The 21223-nt window shown below is 39.0% G+C and overlaps 1 protein-coding gene across 1 annotated transcript in view; it reads right to left on the bottom strand.

The window, feature by feature from the left end:
• LOC307269680 (activin receptor type-2A-like) overlaps positions 1–20714 on the bottom strand; it is a gene marked incomplete at its 5' end in the record, with an annotated part of 59997 nt that extends 39283 nt beyond the window's left edge. The window contains 2 exon segments of the mRNA XM_080052684.1: positions 20659–20686; positions 20688–20714. Coding sequence (XP_079908810.1) covers positions 20659–20686; positions 20688–20714 — 55 coding nt within the window.
• Positions 20715–21223: the final 509 nt, after the last annotated feature.

A 21223-nucleotide genomic window follows, 5' to 3' on the forward strand; every position in this document is an offset into this window, starting at 1 on the left:
GATTCAAGATTCAAGATACTTTATTTGTCATTGTACCAAAACAACGAAATTTTGTTTACAGTTATACCCCACCAAGAGACATTGAGTGACAATAAACAAACATGGGAGACAGGAGGGATACACTGAAGAGTCGTCTAGCGTGCGCTGCGCCCCCTTAAAGTAGGAAGGATAAAGAGAACATCAGGGAAAGACAGGTTAAAAAAAATGCTACTCTCACACTCTGCTCCTTATGGGTGCGAAGTGTGTGATTACTGCTTTCACAAAGGGACGGTCGGCTTTATGAACGCGATAAAAGAAACTAACTCATCTCACAGCTGCAGCAAACGTCTTGCCAGGGCAGAGCATCAAAGAAAGCCTCTATGATCTATCTATAAACAGCCATAAGTCAATTCATCAATTATGCTGTGCAAGAGGGGCCAGCAACGCCTGTACTGCCTTAGAAAACTGGCTAGATTCAATGTCGCAAAAAGCCTGTTGAAACTGTTTTACTGTGCTTACATACACTCTGTCATCTCCTTCTCTGCTATCTGCTGGTTCGGTAACCCCACTACCAAGGATAAAAATTCAATAGGGAAAATTGTAAAAACTGCCTCAAAAATTACTGGCATCCAGTTGGAGAGCCTCGACTCTTTTTACCACAGACAGTTGCTTAAGAAAGCTTTTTACATCCGTCAGGACCAGGCCCATCCACTCTACTCCGAGTTTATGTTGTTGCCATCTGGCCTTCGTCTGTGTGTCCCTAGGAAAGCCAACAATAGATACAAATACTCCTTCGTCCCTTCATCCATCCGTGCAATCAATTCGGCCAGCAGCAGATGATTGTCGATGATGTTGATGTTGACTTGATTTTTATTTTGTTGCAGATGTCTTTGTTTTTGTCTTTGTTTTTATCAGTTTTTAATTTGTTTTTATTTTTTAATTGTTTTTATTTTTATTTAGTTTTTATTTTTATTTAGTTTTTATATCCAGGCACTTTATATTTATGCACTTTATTGTCCTCCTCAGGCTTGTGTACATATTATTGTGCACATAATGGTGTTGTGTGCCCATTGATGTCATTGTCGTGTGTTTGATATCCTGCTGTTAACAATTTGCCTTTTTGGGACATTTAATAAAACCTTGAACCTTGAACCTAATCTTATTTTATTTTTATTTATTTATTTAACCTTCATTTAACATGGAAAGTCCCATTGAGATTAAAAACCTCTTTTTCGAGGGAGTCCAGGCCAAGAGGCAGCAACAAGTTCCATGCGTACACTCACAACATAGAAAGAGAATTTAAAATTATAAAAAAAAACATCTGGGAATATTCTAACAATAAATTAATAATTTTAGCCTTTTTTTTTAAGCTAAGCCGCAAACATTTGCTTGGTCCCTGCCTCCAAATTGGGCTGATATATGAACTTAAAGGCCTACTTCACCGGTTTGAATATGAAGGTGTATTGAATTCTGAGATCCTATGTAGTATAAATGTGCGAAAAAAATTGAAATCGGTTCATCCTAGCCTGAGAAAAGGCAGAAAGAGTGTTTTTTTTTAACCCTATATTTCTCTTTCTCGTGACATCACAGAAAGAGAAATATAGGGTTAAAAAAAACTTACTTTGTAAATATTACTGTGATGTCTTTTACTGTGTCTGATTTAAACATCTGTAGGGACTGTTATAGGCAATTGAATACATCTTGTTATTGCTATTATGAATCCTACTTCACATTTTCAGGTGCCTACTATCATGCAACTAACTCCCTTAATTACATAGGTAGAAGTGGATTTGGGTTTAGGAGGGCTTAAAGTTTGTTGACCATATTAAAGATAATATCACACCCACATATCATGTCCCTGAAAGTACTGAAAACGTATTGATGGCAGTGATTAATAATTATAAACCATTTTATTCTCTTCTTCAATTGAGAAATATGACCAGAAGAAATGTCTCCTGTAAGCTTAGACAGTAAGGAGCCTGAGCACTCTCTCTCAACCACCTTAAGTACAAGCCAGGTTTTCCACAGCAAGAGGAAACTAAACTCACAAGGGAGAGAGAGAGAGAGAGGGGGAGAGAGAGATAGAGAGAGAGAGAGAGGGAGATAGAGAGAGGGAGAGAGAGAGAGAGAGAGGGAGTGATAGAGTGAGAGAGGGAAAGGGAGATAGAGAGAGAGAGACAGACAGACAGAGAGAGATAGGGAGAGAGAGAGGGAGAAAGGGAGAGATAGAGTGAGAGTGAGCGAGAGATACACATCGGATCCAGTGTATCGGCACACGTCTCTTTATCAGCAAAGTGCGAGAGCCACGAGATAGTTTTGGTTTGATCGTGGGCCAGGGCCGGTGAGGTGAGGTGCATGCTGGGAGGGAATTTACCACCAACCACTTGCCAAATAGCTGAAGAAATTTCGACGAAGCCGCTTTTGGCAGCCAGCTACAAAACGCCTGGTGGGGTTCTTGGTTCACTATACTCCAAAGAACACTGTTGCTGGTTCAACAGATAAAGTGTTTTGAATTAGTAAGGTGATTTTTTTTTAAAAATAAATGCAATCTCAATATTTTCTTCTATCTAGTGTAGTTTTTATGCCCCCTGTAAGCCACTTTGAAATGGCTTGTGTCTGAATTGTGGAATATAATGAAACGTGCCGTACCGAGGTAACCTTGAGCTTGCGTTGCAGGAAGAGAAAAAACTGTTGTGTTTTAACAGCAACACTGACTGTAAGGAGAGATATAATATAAACACCTGCCTGGAGTGGAGAGGTTACCGTTTGGCCTTGCAGTTTAGTTTTGAACACAAATCATAGCTTTATGTAAATAAATGTAAACTTGGCTTGACTTCACTGCCAGTTGTATTGACGCCACAATGATTCAACACATACCGGGTTCAAGAAAGCGATGCAATTTAATTTACTGTTCCGAACACACTGAGCTTTTACGTTTCGGGGTCATGCGGGGCAGAAATAAAACACAGCGGTAATTGCTTAGTTGCAAAGATGCAGAAAAAATATAATAATATTGATATACTGTAACAATTCATTTGAGTGCTTATTTGTCACATTACAACGTTTCTCCAAGTATTTCTATTTATCTTATCCCTCAAAAGGGCAACCACACAATTGTTCTGTATTGTTGCTGCATTTTTTCTATTTTACTTGTACATTGCATATTTTCATGTTTCCTTCTTGGCATTCAGTCTGTGGAAAACCAAGGAAGAATTTAATTGTATGACTGAGAACATGTTTCTCATTGTGCATATGACAATACACTTTGAATCTTGAATCTTGTAAGATCTTATTAAAAAGGTAGTTCGATACTTTGTCGGTGATATTCAATACTTTTAAGGCCTCATTTTGAGGATATTGAATTCCCTGCCTTTTTTTTAATGCTTTTAAGACCCCAAGGGGACCCTGTAAAATATGACATCTCAGGGTCAAGATAGAACCTTCAAATCGGGCATGTTTTGAGTTACAACTGCTGAGGAATACAAGGCAATAATATCCAGTTTCCTCCGTGTGACTGTCGCAAGGCCAAGCTGTGTACTCTTTGCACTCGAGCCTCATAATTAAGTGGCATGTAGGAGGGCCAGGTCTGCACTCGGCTGCAACTGCACGCACCGAAGTAGGTAAACAACTCATTCATCAAGGCTTTTTTTGTGTGCCTGCCAAAAGCGGGGATTGTTCGTTATGATAGAATTTGTTCTAAGGATCAACTTATCGCCTGTGTCCGGGGCAGAGATGAAATAGATTTCGAGGTGATGTATGGTTGTTAAGGGGGCGCTGGCGTTTTGTGTGGGAATATGTGCGAAATAACGGTGCTTAAAAACTAAATGTGAGGGATGATTTTTGAAGAGTGTCAAAAGCTGCAGTGTGTAATATCGGATAGTGGTATCTAAAAGTAAAAGTTCTAGATGTCAACGCTCCCTTGCTAACCCCTCCATTTGGGAGAATTTACAGAAGCTACGGTGGCCTTCAAAGACAAGAAGCTATAGTTACTAAAGATGGCATCACCAACCACTGCCAAGTCATGTCTTTCCACAAAATCAAGTGATGAGGTGAAGATGTATTTAGTTATTTATTCTATAGTACTTCTTCTTCTTCTTGGTCTTCCAACAGGTGCATTTCCCCAGGACGCCCACTATACGCAAAAACACAGATGACCGTTAAGTTTGTCCATTCTGTGCTACTGTAGAAACATGGTGGTGCAACATGGCGGCCTCAGCGCCTCGCTCCTGTTTAGATAAAAGGGTCAATCGAAGGAAATAAAAGAAACAACTTTGATTTTCAAGCAAAACAAACTTACAATTATTATATTCCATTTCTACCAAGTCTGTTCTGGAAAAATACCAAAAAATCCTACACACTGCCTCTTTAAATAAAGAAGTTAGGCTGAGGCCAGGGGTCAAAAATGCTTGTTGTTGCTGCTGATGCAATTTGACACTCCTCCCCCACATAACTGACTCAGGACACGGCTAAATACAGCCAGCGCATGTGTGACTAACAGCACACATTTAGTAGAAAACCTCCAATCGTAGCACCGTTGACACCTTTCGGCACCCATTGAATAAAAGCAATGGCAAAGTCTAAAAAAAAAAAAAAAAAGGACTTCCAAACGGCGTGCAAATATTCTGCACTAGTTCACTCATGTTGTGTAGCAGCAGAAGTCAAGTTTAGACTGTGGAAGTGTGTGTGTGTGTGTGTGTGTGTGTGTGTGTGTGTGTGTGTGTGTGTGTGTGTGTATGTGTATCAGAGAGAGAGATATGGGGGAGGGGAATTGAATGATTTGAAATGGCTTCGGGGTCAATGTGGGTTCAGGCAAAACAAAAGATTTTGTGAGCTATGAAGCCTGAATCAGGCAAACAGCCCCTAAAGTAATGAGGTTGAACAAATCAGGCTTGGATTTAAAAGGTGGAGTCAGTGATTCTGGAGAACGCTTGTTGTCAAAATCACTATATGTCAAAATCAGTGAATAACTCCTCATGAAAAACTCCCCACTGAAAAAAAAGTGTTGTTAATACAAAGCCTAGGATCTGTAAACAAAGGGGGGTCCACCGTAGCTAGCGACACACCAGTTTACTAGGGCTGCAACTAACGATTATTTTGATAATCGATTAATCTGTCGGTTATTTTCTCGATTAATCGATTATTAATCGATTAGTGTTTTGGTCCGTAAAATGTCAGAAAATGGTGAAAAATGTTAATCAATTTTCCAAAGCCCATGTTGACGTCCTCAAATGTATTGTTATGTCCAACACACACAGATATTTCAGTTTACTGTCATAATAGGATGAAAGAAACCAGAAAATATTCACATTTGAGAAGCTGAAATCAGAGAATTTGGACATGTTTTAATGATTAATCGATTATCAAAATAGTTGCCGATTATTTTAATAATCGATTAATAATCGATTAGTCGATTAATCGTTGCAGCTCTACAGTTTACAGAGCCAAGGCTGTCAATCAACACAGGATTTTTTTTTCTCCTCACGTATCGGGCCGTGAGGAGAGAGACAAGTAACTTTTACAATGTTTCAGTTACAAAGAGTTCACGTAAAAATACATATAATGATTTCAACAACCTAAATTTAGCTTTTACTTTTCTGTTTTTACACCACTGTCATCAATACCTTGTCCCCGCCTCGAAAACACCGGCACTGCCAGTAAGAAATGCATCCCACCACTTGCCCCGAGGGCAGCTCCTGGCCTGCTCGGATAAAGACTTTTATATTTACACCATTTATAGCCGTTTGACTATCACAGGCATTAGTCACCGGGGGGCAACATGGAGGACCAATAGCCTATGGCAAGTTACCACCTGCAATAAGCTACGGCTTCAGCCTACACCTTTTCGACCAATGCTATTGATAAGAAATGTCAATGTATTAAATCAAGATGACAGCTTTTTTTTTGTGTGTTTTTACTCATGTATGTAATGTTGTGAATTTATGTGTGATCGAGATAAACTGAAACTAAACTAAACCTGTGTGTATGATAGAGCTAAAGGCCATTTGCATACGTTTAATAAGTATGCTTGGCTTAAAGCTATAGTGTGTAACTTATGTTGTTAATTCTGAGTAATTACAACAACACTGTCGGCATATCTACATGAGGTAAGCCTTCTTGTGATTGTGGAAGGATTTTATACCTCCTGGCTTGTGCTGTACGTCCGATGGCTTGAATGTAACCAACATTCATTCAAAATGTTGGAAAAAGTTACGCACTATATCTTTAATCTTTAAAGCTTTATAATAACATTAATTTGATATTTTCTCCAGCAGCAGTAGTGTTAGTCTCTCCACGAATAGAGAGGTAGCCAGTGTAGTCTGTGCATCCAGACAGTATTCTACAGAGTGGCCAGGAGTCCAAGGTAAGGCTGTGTTAATACCCAATCAGATGGTGTCGTGACATGGCAGGTTGGCTGGGGTGAGCCGCTCTACAAAGACGCCACTCTTTCCACGGGCCGGTGGAAAGGAGGAGGGGTTACCGCGGTGATGCTGGGGGCATTAAAAACCACAGCACTCAGCAACTGAATCCAATCCCTCTAATCCCCGCTGGAATGCCCGAGCGACAAAACGCGCATTTGGTCTTGTGTGTGTGTGTGTGTGTGTGTCAGAGAGTGTGTGTGTGTGTGTGTGTGTGTGTGTGTATGTGTCAGAGAGTGTGTGTGTGTGTGTGTGTGTGTGTGTGCTGCTTCAATTTAAATTAGCGCTGAATGATGGAGCCTGGTTGGTCCGTACAGGGGGTCAAGAGAGCGGGCCTGGGTCTATCCATGTCCATGAATCGCTACATACTGTACCGTTTACACAAGGAGCAACATACCACTGTATAGGCCTCTCTCTGTGTGTGTGTGTGTGTGTGTGTGTGTGTGTGTGTGTGTGTGTGTGTGTGTGTGTGTGTGTGTGTGTTGTGCGTAATAGGCTGCAGTTGGGCGCTGCATACCGTACATTCTTAACAGGACGAGCAATTTAAAACTCCTCGTTATCTCTGGCGGGGAACTGTAGAAGGATCTGCTATAAAAGCCCCGCTGTGCAGTGTGCACCCACCAACTCCGGGCTTCAAATTGTTTGGATTTATCTGAAGGGTGTGTTAACTGTTAAGTGCCACTTGGGTTTAAGGATGAACCCTGTCTAGGAGTTTGCAGTGATATTACAATATTGCAAAGCTTGCAGCTAGCACGGCCGGGCATTTGAAATCCTTTGTATAAAACTAGCAATCAATGAGTGAAGAATGGAGGGAGGAAGGGAGGCATAAGGAGATTGGCCCTTTGTGAGTCAAGCTCAGTTAGAGAGATTTCCCATAATCCACTGCTGTAAGGCTATTGAATGTGCTTAAAGCAGCTATCACAAGGTAATGCAGACTTACAATGAAACCTTTAGAAAGGTGAAGTGTGTGTGTCAAGGACAGACTCTGTAGACGTGGAATATAAAATCTATAAGTATGTTTTAATTAGAGTATAATCACTTTAAAATAAAAGTTATTGTTTCTTTTATAACCGTAGAATGATCCTTTTAGGGGGCGCTTCTGGTGTAATGGTTAAACCCCCCCCCCCTCCCCCATTGAGGCCCAGTCCTTGTCACAGCAGGTTAGAATCCAGCCCAGGTCGTTCTCTGTATGTCATTCCCCTCTCTGCCCCATTTCATCTCTATCTCCTAACTAATAAAAGGCAAAAAAAAAAAAAAAAATGCCAACAAAGAATCTTAGAAGAAAAAAAAAATTATCTACAGTAGCACAGAATGGACTATCTTAACGGCCTTACGCGTTTTTATATCTAATGTATCGTCCCGTTCGGAGTCATCTCAAGTGGGGGAAACACTATCCACCTTTCAATTATATTCACTGTTTGCGTTTGTCAATTTCACATCTGTACAAGACAAACCAATAAACACTGTGAGTCAATAAACACCTGTTCTGGTGCGCTCCGGTGGCGTAGTGGATAGAGCGCGTACCATATTAGCTCTGGCCTTCATTGCAGTGGTCGCGGGTTCAAATCCGACCCGTTGACCTTAACTGAAAGTCATCTCCCCTCTCTCTCTCTCTCTCTCTCTCTCTCTCTCCTTCTCTCTGTCTCTCCATTTCAACTCTGTACTATCTAATAAAGCTTGAAAATGCCAAAAAACTATAGAATAAATAAATAAATCCCTGTTGTGTCTTTCATTCCATCTAGCTAACCAGCCATCCGACGACCCCGCTGACTACTAGCTGCTCTCATCTTTATATTTAGTGTAAACCAATAACACATACCGGTCACGAGGCTGCCAAAATAAAACACCAAACACTTGTGTATTTTTAATTGGGATTATATTACAAGTGCGGTAAAGCTATGAATGTAATATTCCCCTGGAGCAATAGAATAACCATAACATATCCGCATATGTTTTATAATGTTTTTTTATCAATTGCAATGATGATTCAGAGATTACCAAGTGAGATTGCATCACTCTCCTTTCCCGTCAATACTGCTAGAGAATTTGTCAACCGCTAAGAATTTCAAGACTGAACAAATCCCAGTTATTCGCCTCGTTGGCAGTTCAAGTGAAGGTTGAGCTACCAGTGTAAACAGACAAACTAAAAGGCCCTGTGTTCAACGCAGAATAAAGATCTTTGCACTTTAAGGTGAGACACTACAGGCAAAAACATAATATATGTTTTGCTATTTTGCTTCCATAACATGGCTTGTGGCATACTAGTATAAATAAAAAGGTCCAAAATGTGCATAAAGATGTGTATTTTACAAAACCTTGTCTGTTTGCGTCTGTATATTTCTCCTATGCAACCATCTTCAACAGACATTATCTCATTCAATACTCTGAACCAAAAATCTGTACTTCTTTTGAGTTTGAGTGTTAGTATTAGAGTTAACTTATGTTGAGATAATGGCCGTTAAAGATGGTTGTATAGGAGAAATAATATACAGACATAAACAGACAAGGTCTAGTCAAATAAACACCTTAAAATGTACATATTATACCGTTTATTTATACTAGTCTGGCAGTAACCTTCCGTGACAGTGAGGAATCTTGGCAGGAGATGGTGTAGGAGGTAGAAGGTAGGAGGTAGGAGTTAGGGTAAAGCAGGCAAGAAGGGCCCTTGAGAGAGCCTGAAACAAGAGCATGATGAATGTATATAGCTCACAGTTTTTAATCAAGGATCAAAGCAGGGCCTGAGCGTCTGGAGTAGCCAGGCTGTCTAGACTAAGAACTCTCCCATGTACATAAAGCAACATCTGCAGGATGCATTCATTACTGTAAAGGCCCGTTCTGGACTGTTCTCTGGGGCACTGACACGTCAAGATATAAAGCTGCCAGGGATGTACTGTATATCTACATTCCTTTAGACTCTTAATAGCTCAAGATTATCACCAAATACAGCTCCGGAAAAAATTAAGAGACCACTCCAAATGTTCAGTGTCTCTTGTTTTACTATTAAAGGCATATGTTTGAGTAGAATGAACATTTTGATTTTATAATATAAACTACTGACAACATTTCTACCGAATTCACAATAAAAATATTGTCATTTAGAGCATTTTCAATAAGTAATGTAGAGATAAAGATTTAAGAAAAATCGAGACTGGTCTCTTTAATTTTTTATAATAAAAAATCAAACAAACCAAAAACAACACAGGATACACACTGGAGGTGGTGTTGTTTAAAAAGCCACTGGAAATCTGGTCTAAAATAGTAAAAAATAAAATATATATATATATATGATATCAGAGTTGGGTGTCCAAATAAGCTTTTATGAAAATCTAGATTGGAAATAAATGTTCTTTCAGATGCTTTACTATCATGAAATTAACTCCCTGAATTTCACAGTTAAAAGGATATGGTGGATTTAGGTTTACAGGGCTTTGAAGGTAAAAAAAAAAAGAAAAATCAATAATGAAATCCTAAAAAGGACTTTGAAGCTTGACCATCGACCCAAACTCTCTGCCAAAGCGTTTCTCTGTTGCACAAGATGAAAGGAAGAGAGCAGAAGTGTTGAAGACCTTTGGAAAGTCAAACTCCCATCACTATATCTCTATTTGTTTACGCTAAGTTTCTGAGCTACGGTGCAGATAAAATCGACTTGTAGTGACGTTATTGAACACAAAACTTTGCTTTAAAAAATTACACAATGTTTCAAAAGGCCCAGGGCTTCTTAAAACACGCTCATCACCACATGAAGGAACTTTTATAAACTTTCACTACAATTAAGAATCATCAGAACACCATAATTACTAGCGAGGGGATTTTCGTCAGAAGCGATTTGTTCCAACCTGCTCATCAACTTGGCATCTTTGGGCTAAATGTTGCCACACAGAAAAAAATACACTGGAAAAGAAACATGGCAGAGGTTTAAGTAATTAGGGGGGAAAATAATTTAAAAGCCGGTGCGGTGTACTTCAATAGGGCTGTCACCATATGATGTAATAAATCTTCGATACTCTAAAACAGGTCCAATCCAAACAAACGCAAAGGATTATTTGGAAGTGGGGTTGAGGCGGATGTCTTTTTTTAACAGCAGTGTAGCGGTAGTGAAGGGACGGAAGCATACATATTTAATTCAGCGTTCACAGCATGGGGGAAAACACTGGAAGACAGGTTGAGTTGAACATGCCTGACTGAAACATACCCTGCGTTCCAATCCCCATACTTCCCTACTATATAGTATGCCAGAAAAAGTATGTAGGATGTCCCAATACATGCACGTCAATTGTAGTATGCTGAAAATACATAAATGCCCCACTAACTCCAATAGCATTTGAGTATTTGTCTTTATTCTTGACATTTCTCGACATAATGAAAAGAAAACTTCCTTATCTGATTTTTTTTTCTCTCCTGTGGCCCTAAAATTCTTCTGTACTTTAGTATGTAGTGTAGTAAAAAGAAAAATTATGTGATTTGGAACACTGGGATAGCCTTATAATCAAAGTAATTTAAGGTGCAGTGTGCAAAAGGAATTGGTAGAAATTAAATTAATATTCTTAAGTATGTTTTAATGTTTAAATGAAAAAAATATGTTTTATAAGTATGTAGGAGCAGGGCGCTGAGGCCGCCATGTTGCACTGCCATGTTTCTACAGTAGCACAGAACGTACAAACTTAACTGAAGGCCTTACGCGTTTTTATATATAGTGGGCGTCCTGGGGAAATGCACCTCTTGGAAGACCAAGAAGAAGTAATATAGAATAAATAACTAAATACATCTTGAAGAATATGCCTACAATATCTAAAATATTAATTTAGTAGTTCTCAGCTGATTAATTGCGTAGTCATATGAGACAGGTGGGTTAAATAGCCACCAAGATGCAACAGAGTTCATACTGTAACTAAAAGGCCACATGGTAGACACATTACATTACATTACATTTTATTTAGCTGAAGCTTTTATCCAAAGCGACTTCCATTAAGTGCATTCAACCATGAAAGTACAAACTCAGAACAACAGGAATTACGTAAGTACAATAGCTTCAAATAAACCAAACTACAAAGTGCCACACGACGTAAGTGCTACACGGAGATGTAACAAGTGCATTTAAAAAGAATATGTTTTACACAGTTCCAAGCGTTCATTCTCTCAGTGTGTCCTTGAGGCAAACCCTACCTGCTCTGACAGCTTATTGTAAGTCAGGCCGGATGAGAAGAGCATCAGCTAAAAGCCTAAAATGTAAATGCAGAGCGGGCAGAGCACCTCCTTTAATGGGAAGTCGATGAATTGCTCCTGTAACCATCACTGACTCAAATTAAAACAAACGTTTGGGAACATGGCGGCCGGGTCCAGACATCACATCCAGTGTGGAGAGACTGTGTTGTTTTTTTGATTGTTTTGAGATATTTTGGTGATAAAAAGTAATTTATATCTGTGCGTAAGCAAAGATTTTCTTCAACTTAATGACCTTAAAATCACCAAAAAGGAAGAAAAAAAAAACAACCTCCATGTTGCTTGCAGGCAGCACAGCACTGGCACAGACACACACGCACGCGCACGCACACGCACACACACACACACACACACACACACACACACACACACACACACACACACACACACACACACACACACCTGGCTATGGTCTAAATTTAACCAGTGTCTCTGGCTGGTTGTAGAGGGTCATAACTTCCGAAGCCGGCAACATGCTGTCTTCTTTGGGCAACATTTTGCCTCGACTAACAATGAACTGGTGCCTGTTTTTAGGATGTGAAGGCACAGAATGATACACGGAGTGGATACACTAGATGGGCACTATGAGATATTGAGGCTACATCTGGCTCTAACAAATACACCTGTGCTTTTTGGAGCATAATGCATAATGCAAGAGATGTTATAAGGAATAGATAGGTGGGGAATAATTGGGACAGGGCTCCAGGACACACCCAAAACACTGCTACACAAGGGAGATGGCTGGATAGGAAGAGTGGCTTGGACAGTAAAAATGGTTGAGATAAAGTGATGAATTACAACCAAATGTGCTTAAAAAAAAATGTTTTTACGTCATTAAAGCCACATGTTCAACTGGTTTTACACTTAAAGGCCTACTTCACCGGTTTGAATATGAAGGTGAATTGAATTCTGAGATCCTATGTAGTATAAATGTGCAAAAAAAATTAAAATCGGTTCATCCTAGCCTGAGAAAAGGCAGAAAGAGTGTTCCTTCTCGTGACATCACAGAAAGAGAAATATAGGGTTAAAAAAAACGTACTTGTAAATATTACTGTGATGTCACAGTAAAAGACATCACAGTAATATTTACAAAGTAAGTTTTTTTTTTTTAACCCTATATTTCTCTTTCTGTGATGTCACGAGAAGGCCTTCTCGTGACATCACAGATGTCACGAGAAGGCCTTTTCTCAGGCTAGGATGAACCGATTTCAATTTTTTTCGCACATTTATACTACATAGGATCTCAGAATTCAATACACCTTCATATTCAAACCGGTGAAGTAGGCCTTTAAGTAGCTGTACACAAGTATTTAAGTGTTAAGTTCTACAAGCTATGCAAAGAAATAGAGGGAAAAGACGCCTTTTGAGAGGCACCACAAAAATTAAAAAAAACTTGGTCTAGATGTAGTGACGAACTACAAACAAATGTGCTTTAAATAACCAGCTTTGACATCATTAAAGCCATTTCCTACTGATTTTTTTTTTAAAGTATTTACATGTATTCATGTTTACTTTTACAAGCTATACAGAGAAATACAGAGGACAAAGCTGCCTTCTGCGAGGCACCATGAAAGAAAATGTGGTATTCAGTATTGCTGACGAAATTTCCCCTAAAGCAGAGTTTCTCTCCTTCCACTCTTTGATTTAGCAAATCAATTCAGGGCACTTGTGGTGATTTTCTTTGAGTAAATAAATAATGAAGTGAATAATCAACTCAGCCAGCCAGAGTAAACATTACTTTTACTCAGCGATTAGGACAGTTTTGTCGCAGCACGGTTTTACTCTTTCTGATTTGTAGGTTTTTAAGGTTAATTTAAAAAAAAAAACACACACACACACCTTCTAAAGATTAACTGTGTCCAGGAGGTGCTGCCGTTTGCAAGGTGAAGCCAAAGGAAAAAGTTTAATCTCAATTCTGAACAATTTAGCAGAACTTATATGGTTAATTGAAATAAGGAAACGCCCAAAAATATCTAAGGTGTAGTCAGTGATTCTGGAGAACGCTTGTTGTCAAAATCAGTGAATATCTCCTCATGATCCGCTATCTGTACGGAATGTGTGCGGGCGGATTTTTTGAACACAGAGACTAGACTGTGTATAAACACTGGATTTTTTCCCCCCAGCGTACACACAGTACAGACAGGTAGCAGATTGTGAGGAGATATTCACTGATTTTGACACAAGCGTTCTCAAGAATCGCTCACTCCACCTTTAATCAATAGGCAAAACACTTACCCTGATTTAAAAAAATTTTTTTTTAATTATCTTGAGTTTGTTTATAATTAAACATCTTCAAAGTATTTACCATTTGAAGGGCGAGTCCCACTACTATGTGTGTAAACGTTATCTGTTAATTAATTGCACTCCGGAGGGTAAAGGTGTCTTTCATTGCTGAACAAGGAGGTCGGAGGTCAAGGACGACAGTTAAACACACTCACTGCCCGGCTTCAAAACACTTCAGCTGTGTGAAGTGCTTTGGTGATAGATAGACATAATATAGTGGCTGAGAACGTCAACCAATCTACTAAGTTGGGGGATGCTTGTCAGTGTTTCCCCTACCATTATACAGGCCTGGCGGGCCCGCCAGGCCAACGGGACCCCCGCCAGGCCAACAGCTGCCCAAAAAAAAAAAAAAAAAAAGTAAAAAAAAAAAGTCTGCGCTACGCTGCGCGATGCACGTGTGCATTCGGAGCGCACATGTCAAACAGGGAAACTGACGAGAAAGAACCTTCCTTTATAGGTCCATGGCATAGGCTACACTGGAGATATTTAGGACTCAGTAACAGGGAGTTGAACAGGAAAAAGTGATGAGCAAAACTTAGAAAGTTAAAGTTGCTACGTCGCCATGGCAACCAATCTGTATCAACAGCTGAGACAGCGCAGCAAGTTATCTTGAAAACAGCAGGCTATAGTAGCCCTACAAGCTTTATTTTTTGGTATTTTCAATGCTACTTTATTTTTATGTTTTAAATTGAGAACTAGGCTACATGAAATATAATGGGTCGGAATACAAAATGTTGCTTATTTTGCACACATTTTGATTGATAGGCTAATCATGATGTGTAGCCTAGGTTAATTCATTTATTTTAAATTAATATTTGATAAATTAAAGAAAATGTTTCATGATCCAGATTATTCCAGAAATTAATACTAGACAGGATTAGGGCTGGCCCGAATTATTCGAATATTCGAATACTCGTTCGGAAAATTAGTATTCGGAGCTTAAATTAGTATTCGGAGCTTCATTTTTTTTTTTTTTTTTTTTTTTTTTTAATTATAATTTTTTTTTTTTTTTTTTTTTTTTTTACATTTTTTTTGCAAGAAGCTAGTACTGTAATATAATGTCATCAACTAATTTTATATTTGGATATAAAAGTTAGTAATATTGTAGTAGTAGTAGTATTGCTCATTTAGGAGGATATTACATCACTAAGTGTCATAGCGCATCCATTACTTCACCTCCGAGCGCGTAAATCTTCAACAAAATATGCAGATACTGTCAAAATCGGTTCCAGGGAGTATATAGGGATTATTAACGTTTAAAAAAAAACAAAAAAAAAAAACATTTTTTTTTTTTTTTTTTTTTTTTTTAATGTTGTTTTTTATGGTGTGCTTTTCTGGAACGAATATTCGAATATTCGCTCGGAAAAACCAACGAATATTCGAAGCCTGAAAAATGGTATTCGGGCCAGCCCTAACTACAAGCAAAATGACTTTGGAAAAATACTGTGTGTGCCTAAATCGTAAGCACACACACACACACACACACACACACACACACACACACACACACACACACACACACACACACACACACACACACACACACACACACACACACACACACACACACACACACACACACACACACACACACACACACACACACACACACACACACACACACACACACACACACACACAACTTAACTAGCCATTAACAACAACAGCAGTCATTACATCTACTGCAGATTCACAGCATCAGCAGGTCAGTTTTACTACAAGTAGGGCTGGCCCGAATTATTCGAATATTCGAATACTCGTTCGGAAAATTAGTATTCGGAGCTTAAATTAGTATTCGGAGCTTCATTTTTTTTTTTTTTTTTTTTTTTTTAATTATAATTTTTTTTTTTTTTTTTTTTACATTTTTTTTGCAAGAAGCTAGTACTGTAATATAATGTCATCAACTAATTTTATATTTGGATATAAAAGTTAGTAATATTGTAGTAGTAGTAGTATTGCTCATTTAGGAGGATATTACATCACTAAGTGTCATAGCGCATCCATTACTTCACCTCCGAGCGCGTAAATCTTCAACAAAATATGCAGATACTGTCAAAATCGGTTCCAGGGAGTATATAGGGATTATTAACGTTTAAAAAAAAACAAAAAAAAAAAACATTTTTTTTTTTTTTTTTTTTTTTTAATGTTGTTTTTTATGGTGTGCTTTTCTGGAACGAATATTCGAATATTCGCTCGGAAAAACCAACGAATATTCGAAGCCTGAAAAATGGTATTCGGGCCAGCCCTAGACAGGATATACCTGTCTATATTAGGTCTTCGTGTTTATTGTATTTTATTTTCATATCTATGTGTTTTTCTTCAATAGTTTATATGGCTTGTGTCTCCAAATTATTCCATAAAATTGTTTTAGGCAGGACATATGACAGCTGTTTACAGAGCAAAAAAAATAAAATCAGATTTAGCTTCTCAAAGTGCACCAGTTTGATGCATTTAACTTTAAAAAGGTAAAGGTTTTCTTCCGCAGGGGCATGCCCCAAGACCCCACTAGAAGGTCCATTCTCCCCCAGCAGTCTCAAAAAATCCTGAGGGAAACACAAAATGTACAAACGTACCGAATGTGAAGGCATAACCCTATGCCCTGATTTGTAGCGGGCTGTCAAAAGAGGCTCATCCATAATACGGTTAGTTTTGGTCAATTTCTACTACAAATTTGGTACGCACGCCGCGCGCATACTCTTTATCAGCTTTTACCACCGGGCCTAAAAACAATTCTAGGGGAAACACTGCTTGTGGTGTAGTGGTAGAGGCTAAGTCCTCTTCACAGCAGACCCGGGTTAGAATCCAGCCCGGGTCGTTCTCTGCATGTCATTCCCCTCTCTTCCCCATTTCATCTCTGTCTCTCCAAACTGTCTAATAAAGCATATAAATGCCCCAAAAAAAATATCTATAACAAAAAAAGTTAATGCGATTCATAAATATTATTTTGCCCCAGTTGAATGGGACAGAGTCAGATAGAGTTTCAATCGGAGTTTGATGTCTAGCAGAGCTGAAACTAGATCAGCAGATCTGTTGGGCTGCTGCTGAGATTTTTTATTTTTTTTTAAACGTAGAAGAAGGCTGGCTGCTCTATCCTGGCCGTATTGATGTAACCTTACACCGGTGTGCAGAGGGATCGATGTCTGTGTGAAACTGCTGCAGTGAACAGAAAAGCAGCAGGCCACATGTGAAGGAAGAGCGCCAGACTATCAGCCTCAGAGGTGGATGAAAGGACAATAAAATGTATCCTGAATAATTGCAAGAAAAAGAATTCTGAATTAAAAAAAAGTATAAAAAGGATTATGTATTAAAAAGTATACACTACAGTAGATTATGCTTGTTCTTTAGGACGCTTCATTGACTGCGTTTGTTTATCATTTTGTCTGTTATGTGGCGACACACTTCACGACAAAAAAATGTATTGAATCAGGGCCTCAAAAAAATATTCACAACGTGTCAAATTTAAAAAATCTCTACTTTTTCTTAGCCTTCAGCTCACACAATCACATTCAATCTGACAGCATCTCAACATGCCATTACTGACACTACAGTAAATATTTACCTATTTGCAGTTCAAGTTCACGTGAGATCTAAGGCAGAGGACGCCTTTTCAAGACCAATGACCAGATCTCAACATGGGCCCTTATGCTGCGATGCCACATTATCGGCTCTTTGAAAAGTAAGATGTCACTTTCCAGTTGAGCGGAGAGGTGTTTTCAAAACAGCCAAAAAACTTACACAAGAAGTCCATTTACTATCCTGTCGCATCAACACTTTGGCGAACAACCTTGACCCGCCGGTTCGCCATGTGTTACAGCAGCATTTAGACGAGCCAGCAAGGATCAAAACACTGGGCAGCTGCTACATGCAACATTACACCGGGTCAAATTTCACAGTTCTGCCTGTTTTCTTGCAAAACATGGACACGATTATGTTACAAAAAGCAAATGAATGGCTGATTTTCAAAGGTAAAATATCCAAATTTGATGATGCAAGCTTATGTTTAACAATACTAATAACACTAAATGCTGAACATTAGCAGGATACAAAGTCTTAAAAACATTTAATATTATTGCTGGTAGTAACATTTGAATTACAGTTGAAGAATCTGCCTTCCACAAGATAAAGTTTTTAGTTGCCAAAACAGCTAACTGCAGTTTTCCCAGATCATTTTCTGAATAGAAATGCCAGTGATGTGAATGTTTTGGCATGTTGCAAAATGAACCCACTCCGGGCTAAGTGCCATGCCCTTTATCAGAGCGTGTTCTTGGTGTCGTTTTGAGCGTTGCCAATTCAGCTTGGATTTCACAGAGGACTGTTATTCCACCTTAAGTAGGGATTCGGGAACCGTTCATTTAGCCACTTCACACGGTAATGAGCGAGAGCTGTAATCACCGGCTCCACAGTGCAATACAGTCACCATAGCACCTGGCATACACTCTAACTAACCCCAAACTATTACCGAATTTGAGACGCCATTTAATTCTTACTCAGGTGCTGAAAGACGCCCCGGGGCTCGATGGAAAAGGAACAATTCCACGGCTACTTGAGAATTTATTTTACCTTTAATACTTCTTCAGAGGTGTAGTCAGCCATACTGGAGAATACTTTAAGACAACATGACTTTTCTGTCAAAATCAGTGAATATCTCCTCACGATGCACTACCTGTACATAGAGGCATGTTGCTATACACGGTGGCCCCCTTTCTTAACATACCAGTTTACAGAGCCTAGACTGTGTATTAACACTGTGGATTTTTATTTCAGCGCACACACAGTACGGACAGGTAGAGGTAGTAGACAAAAAGTTATTTTTACATCAAGCATTTCTCTATAATCGCCGACTCCACCTTTAAAAAGTAATTGGAACAGCTCTTATATAGGTAGGTTTCATAATCCAGATTCCAGGTCATTCCAAACCGGTTGCACAAGCGTTTAAAACAATATGTAATAACATGTAAACGCCATTCTCTGCTTTATAACAATGCACCTTTCCAGTTATTCAACTTGTGCGCGTAAACTATAGGACACAACTTGCCTCCAGGTCCAATTATTATTTCTTCTGCTTCTTCCTCTTACAGATGCATCTTTCAACCCGTGTAATCTGTGTGGTTATGTTAGACCTTACCTCCTGTCAATCACTATCCACTCAAACTAACAAAGCACAGAGCACACTGTGAAATACTGCTGCGTGTCAGGCTATTATTTAAGGCATGGAAAAGGTGTACTGCCTGCCCCCCCGGCCCCGTAACATTCTGGTTCATGTGAGGTTACATTGCTGTCTTGTGTGGGCCTATGTGGAGTGAGAACAGGTTCACCGAGTACCTCCAAAGCTGCGAAAAATCTTTGACAATTTACACCGAAAACAAAAAAGTTTACATAGCATTTCTTGCAAAGTATTAAAGCTATAGTGTGTAACTTCTGTGGCCCCCATGAGGAATTCTGTCGGTGCATCTACATGAGGTAAGCCTTAAAGACCTACTTCACCGGTGGAAATATGAAGGTGTATTGAACTCTGAGATCCATATGTAGTATAAATGTGCAAAATTTTTAGAAATCGGTTCATCCTAGCCTGAGAAAAGGCAGAAAGAGTGTTTTATGGTCTCACTGTCTAACCCTACATTTTCCCATTTGTGACATCACAAATGCTTTAAGTCTAAATACAGTTATGGTACTGGTGTGATGAAAAAGCCTCGTTTCAGTTTAAACCATCTTAAAATCACACAACGAATCAAGATACAGCACTCCTGATTTGACCCTTTCCCTCTTTTCTTTACCTCATTCAACCTGCGACCATTCACTGTACATCCGGCCCCTGGGATATATGCACACATAATTAAAATTCACCAGCAAAGAGGCTGAAAATTGCATTGCGGTCATTAAGTGGGACCATTTAAATGATGAAAAACAGACTAAATACACTGCAGATCCCATCTATGTAGTTTAACAATCATCCTATATCCAAATCAAACCTTCCATCACATTCTGAGCCAATATACTTGTCTAATTTAAGAATAGTTTAAGTAGATTTTTCATATTACTCTAAAGCAATCGATCAATCAACATGTATTATAGTCCAAATTCACACAAAAACTGCCTCAAAAAACAACAATCCAAGAAACCATATAAAAATAAGAGAATTTACTTCATATAAAGTGTTATTATATGAACAAGAAATAGGACAAATAGTGCCATATGATAACAAGCAATCGCAAGTGTATGTACAACTAATATATTTGTGGTTATTTTATCAGCTTGAGGGTTTTAGACAATAGACATTAACCACTTTATTTCCACTCCACATATCCAATCTTCTTCCTATCAGCTTAATCTAATAGGGAAATTGACTTTTGTAATGAATTAGTCTACACTGCAAGTTAGGAGTAAACATTGAGGACAAACAATTATCCACACACACACACACACACACACACACACACACACACACAAACCCTTCTACTAACTCTCCTAATGAAATTACGATAAAATACTTAATTTGTACTGGTATGTCCCAACAGTAGCCCCTTTACGGGCCCTTTAGAGGTCCCTAGGCCTCCGTTTGGGCTCACTAATGACGTCTGCAACAGCACATACACACATGGAAGATGCTAAATAAAAAATAGGGGCACAAGTACTACGGAGGTTTGCATTGCATTGTCAATAGATAACAAGAAGCTGTGCATTTCACTCGGCAAAAGGTAACAATAGCTATTGCACTGAATTATTCTACACAGCCGACAGTATTAACCACATCCACACCCACCTGAAGAGCAGGAGATGAGGAAAACGGCGGAAGGCCAGTTTGGTGGCGTCTCCCATTTTCCATCCGAGTATGACCCTCTGACTGGAAAGAGAATAAAAAAATTGGAGAAAAAAAATCAAACAAAAATATTTTCAAAAAACAAAAAAAAAATACAAAAATAAAATAATCAGTCAACTTAAAAGTCTTGCTCCTCCATAGAGCACTGTCTCTGCAAAAATGACATTTGGAGCCTAATAATATCCAAAATATTCCAGGGTAATGTCACAAAGACAAGAGGGTAGGGAAGAGGAAAGGGTATTGGTGATATTTCCAAGGGTTTACAGAGAAGAAATGGAGGGCGACTTGTTGGCTTTTAAATTCAATACGCTGGAGCTGTCAAAAAATACTTGCCAGCAGGTCTTCAGCAGCATTGTCATGGGCAGATGCGTTCACCTGAGCAACCTGTTCAACCCTCCAGCAAAGCAGCGGAGCACTGAGCCAAGCCACAGCCAGGCAGGGCGCTCATCCATCGGACTGCAAATCAAGCGCACTCCGCTGTCTCTCCAATCTCTCCAGGCAATCTCTT

Source organism: Ammodytes marinus (genome assembly GCF_949987685.1).
Source record: "Ammodytes marinus genome assembly, chromosome: 24".
Lineage (NCBI taxonomy): Eukaryota > Metazoa > Chordata > Actinopteri > Uranoscopiformes > Ammodytidae > Ammodytes > Ammodytes marinus.